General features: G+C 40.0%; 1 protein-coding gene across 1 annotated transcript in view; it reads left to right on the top strand.

Annotated features, from left to right (window-relative positions):
• Positions 1-916: 916 nt before the first annotated feature.
• LOC107677242 (26S protease regulatory subunit 6A-B) overlaps positions 917-3,371 on the top strand; it is a 5,181-nt gene continuing 2,726 nt past the window's right edge. The window contains exons 1-7 of the mRNA XM_016472069.1: positions 917-1,011; positions 1,532-1,612; positions 1,715-1,840; positions 1,970-2,074; positions 2,244-2,306; positions 2,427-2,564; positions 2,648-2,791. Of these exons, the coding sequence (XP_016327555.1) occupies positions 970-1,011; positions 1,532-1,612; positions 1,715-1,840; positions 1,970-2,074; positions 2,244-2,306; positions 2,427-2,564; positions 2,648-2,791 (699 nt within the window). The 5' untranslated portion in view covers positions 917-969. The remainder of the gene's footprint in view (positions 1,012-1,531; positions 1,613-1,714; positions 1,841-1,969; positions 2,075-2,243; positions 2,307-2,426; positions 2,565-2,647; positions 2,792-3,371) is intronic.

Here is a 3,371-nt window from a genome sequence, read left to right as displayed (position 1 = left end):
CAGCAACCTAGTTTTCCCAGGAGGTCTCCCATCCAGGTACTGACCAGGCTCAACCCTGTTTAGCTTCAGCGGGCAACCAGTCTTGGGCTACAGGGTGATATGGCTGTCTTCTTTTTTTATTGTATTTGTACTCAATTATTCTGGTGTGATTTTAAGATCTTCTTTGAAGAGGTTTCGGGAATTGACATTACTTTAGAAGATAAGAATGTTTATTTTATAATGATAAGCCTTTAGAGAAGAAATTATATTTTGTTCTTAATTTGTTTATTATATTAGGGAAATATCACATTCATAAATGTCGATGGTCAAAGTGTACACCTAGTTTTTACCATTTAAATTTGAGCTCTGTCAGTATCTTAAAGTGATGGAAGGTGTAAGGAACTCTAAAGCAAAAAAGACTATAGATTGTTGTAAAGCCTTGCAACTTTTAAGGACCAAATGCATTGCTGTTCTGTTGTAAGTAATCTTAAAGATTCCTAAATGCATCTACTTTCGGACTAAATGCACCTGCTTTTGCCTAGAAACACACAGCATCTCCCTGACATGGCTGCTTCAAAACTAACTGCGGTTACTGAAACCACGCCTTCTTTCTTTGCGTGCACATTTGGGCGGCATTATGCTAATATTTCCACATAGTGAGGTAGATATGTGGGGGCGTGTTAGAACGAGCCATTTTAGGGGGGCGTGGCAGAGTCTTAACTTTGATAAAGAATATCTCTTTGGATTTGAGACTTTAGTCTTTGCAACTTCAGGGATCTTATCTATGCACAATCAGCTTGTAACACTCCAAAGAGAAAGGAAAACTTGAAATCGCATCATATGACCCCTTTAAAAAAAAAAAAAAAGACTCAAATCTTTAATTTGGCACTCTACACTCCTGTCCAATTGGTGGCGGTAATGCACAATGAGCAAGTTTGCCAACCGCCAAAAGTCTACAAGAAGAAGAGAAAGCAGAAACAACATTTCAAGATGTCGTCGCTGAATGACAGATCAGTTTGGGATGAAGTGGAGGTCTGTTATGTGTTTTTTCCGTGGTTCTATACTATTTTCCAAAATTGGTAAATATTGTACACATGTGCAGAAATATGTATTAGGAGAGACGTGTTTAAATGGTGTTTCAGCACCGTCTTCGGGTCTGACGGCTTTCTGATGGAAGAGCATAGCATGACACAGTGAATTTCACTTTGCTTCATTCATTCTTTATAAGTGTGTGAATTCGCCCATGCGATCATTCAGCGTGGTATATAATGACAGAACAACTCCAAATTTTAATTCGGTCTAAAATTACAAAAAGATCGCAATACATCTTTAGTAAAAGTGTGATTGTGGCTTGCTAGGATAACGTTAGCAGGGTGAGCTAATGATTATCATGGTAACTGAGGTTTCCTGCTGCTCACATTAAGTTTAATCAGGAGATGTTGTTTGAGTATAGGAAGTATACAGGATACCTGATGTTTATGAGGTTAGAGGCTGGAAGTCTTGAAAACAGACAACTTATATTCAAACATGACTCCTCCGTTATATTTTATAGGATGGCATCGGCGAAGAGGTCCTTAAGATGTCCACTGAAGAGATTGTTCAGAGGACTCGTCTTTTGGACAGTGAAATTAAGGTAACGTTAGCCTCCATACTGTAATTCACATTTAGTGTGCAGATGATTGTTTTCAGTGTCGTCTTGCAGTTCTGTGCCTCATTATATTGTTTATGATTGCAGATCATGAAGAGTGAGGTTCTGCGTGTCACTCATGAGCTGCAAGCCATGAAAGACAAGATCAAGGAAAACACAGAAAAAATCAAAGTGAACAAGACTCTGCCCTACCTCGTCTCCAACGTCATAGAGGTAAAATGTCTCCTTTCCTCTAGACATCTTATTTAAAGTGTTACAATGGGATATAAGGAGCTTTTTTTGTCTGCATCTAGTATGTGCATGGGATTTAAAGTTTGTATGTGTTGTGTGTTTGAATGGAAGCTGCTTGATGTAGATCCTAATGACCAAGAGGAGGATGGAGCCAATATTGATCTGGACTCGCAGAGGAAGGGCAAGTGTGCCGTCATCAAAACCTCCACGCGGCAGGTGAGTCAATTATGTAATTTGAACAGCTTCAGCATTGTTATTGTGTGGCCATTATGCTTTTCCTTCCTCCATCACTAACATTTTCCTCTGTGTTTTTCTTTTTAAATACTGATTCATGTAACTTTAGCTTAATGGTTTTATAGTGTATGACATAGTACTATAATTGCAGACCTATTTCCTGCCTGTGATTGGTTTGGTGGATGCTGAGAAACTGAAACCTGGTGATCTTGTGGTAAGTGAGAATTAATTTCCCTTGACGAATTAGTTCAGGATATTCACAACCTTAAATAATGTTGTTTGAAATGTCTCTTTTGCTTTGAAATGTTGAATTTGCATCTGCTGCTGTTCACAGGGTGTGAATAAAGACTCTTACCTGATTTTGGAGACTCTACCCACTGAGTATGACTCTAGAGTTAAGGCCATGGAAGTGGATGAGAGGCCTACAGAGCAGTACAGTGACATTGGTGGCCTTGACAAACAGATTCAAGAGGTATTGAAGTTGCTCACAATGACAGTATTGTAGACAGAATGTTAGTTGACATATTTCTGAGCTCACTGCTTTGCTCTTTGCAGCTGGTGGAGGCAATTGTTCTGCCCATGAACCACAAAGAGAAGTTTGAGAATCTGGGGATCCAACCACCAAAGGGAGTTCTGATGTACGGACCGCCAGGCACAGGAAAGACGCTGCTGGCCAGAGCCTGCGCAGCCCAAACCAAGGTGCAGTGTCTCTGAGCGAGAGAGAACCATCAGAGTTAGGGCTGTTATATTCTGTTTTATTATTTTTCTGATATCAATTGTGATTGCTTACTGTTGTGATATTTCACTGAAAAACTATAGTATTTAAGAAAAAAAAAACTATTTTACAGTACAATTATCAGTATCAGTATTACTAATTTCTTCTTTTTCATATGTTAAACCATCAAACTTTTTATTTTGATGCAAAACTGCAGGGACCCTTAAAGTGTCTCATTTATTTTCAAGCACTTCTCATTACAAGTTTTGTTTGGTGGATGTTGCATTCCCAAATGCAGGTTAAAGGTGACCCAAACTCGGAGCAGATGCTCCTCCTCATAAAATCCATCTCTGCATTTACTGCAGACCGAGCCGCTCTGAGATACAGAAAACACCGTCATGAGCAGCTTTGCATGCAACACAGTGCTTCGCTCTGAAACACGCAACACATAGAAATTATGGCATCACATCATGGCAAATTCCAGTGTTTCCCCTGCCATTATATTAGGGGATCCAACCACCCCGGCCCGCCCCCCCAACGGCACCCCCCCCCTCCCTTGGAGGG

Source organism: Sinocyclocheilus anshuiensis, unplaced genomic scaffold, assembly GCF_001515605.1.
Source record: "Sinocyclocheilus anshuiensis isolate Anshui unplaced genomic scaffold, SAMN03320099.WGS_v1.1 scaffold1677, whole genome shotgun sequence".
Lineage (NCBI taxonomy): Eukaryota > Metazoa > Chordata > Actinopteri > Cypriniformes > Cyprinidae > Sinocyclocheilus > Sinocyclocheilus anshuiensis.
The sequence above is the reverse complement of the archived record's forward strand: the minus strand, read 5'-3'. Positions and strand labels throughout refer to the sequence as shown.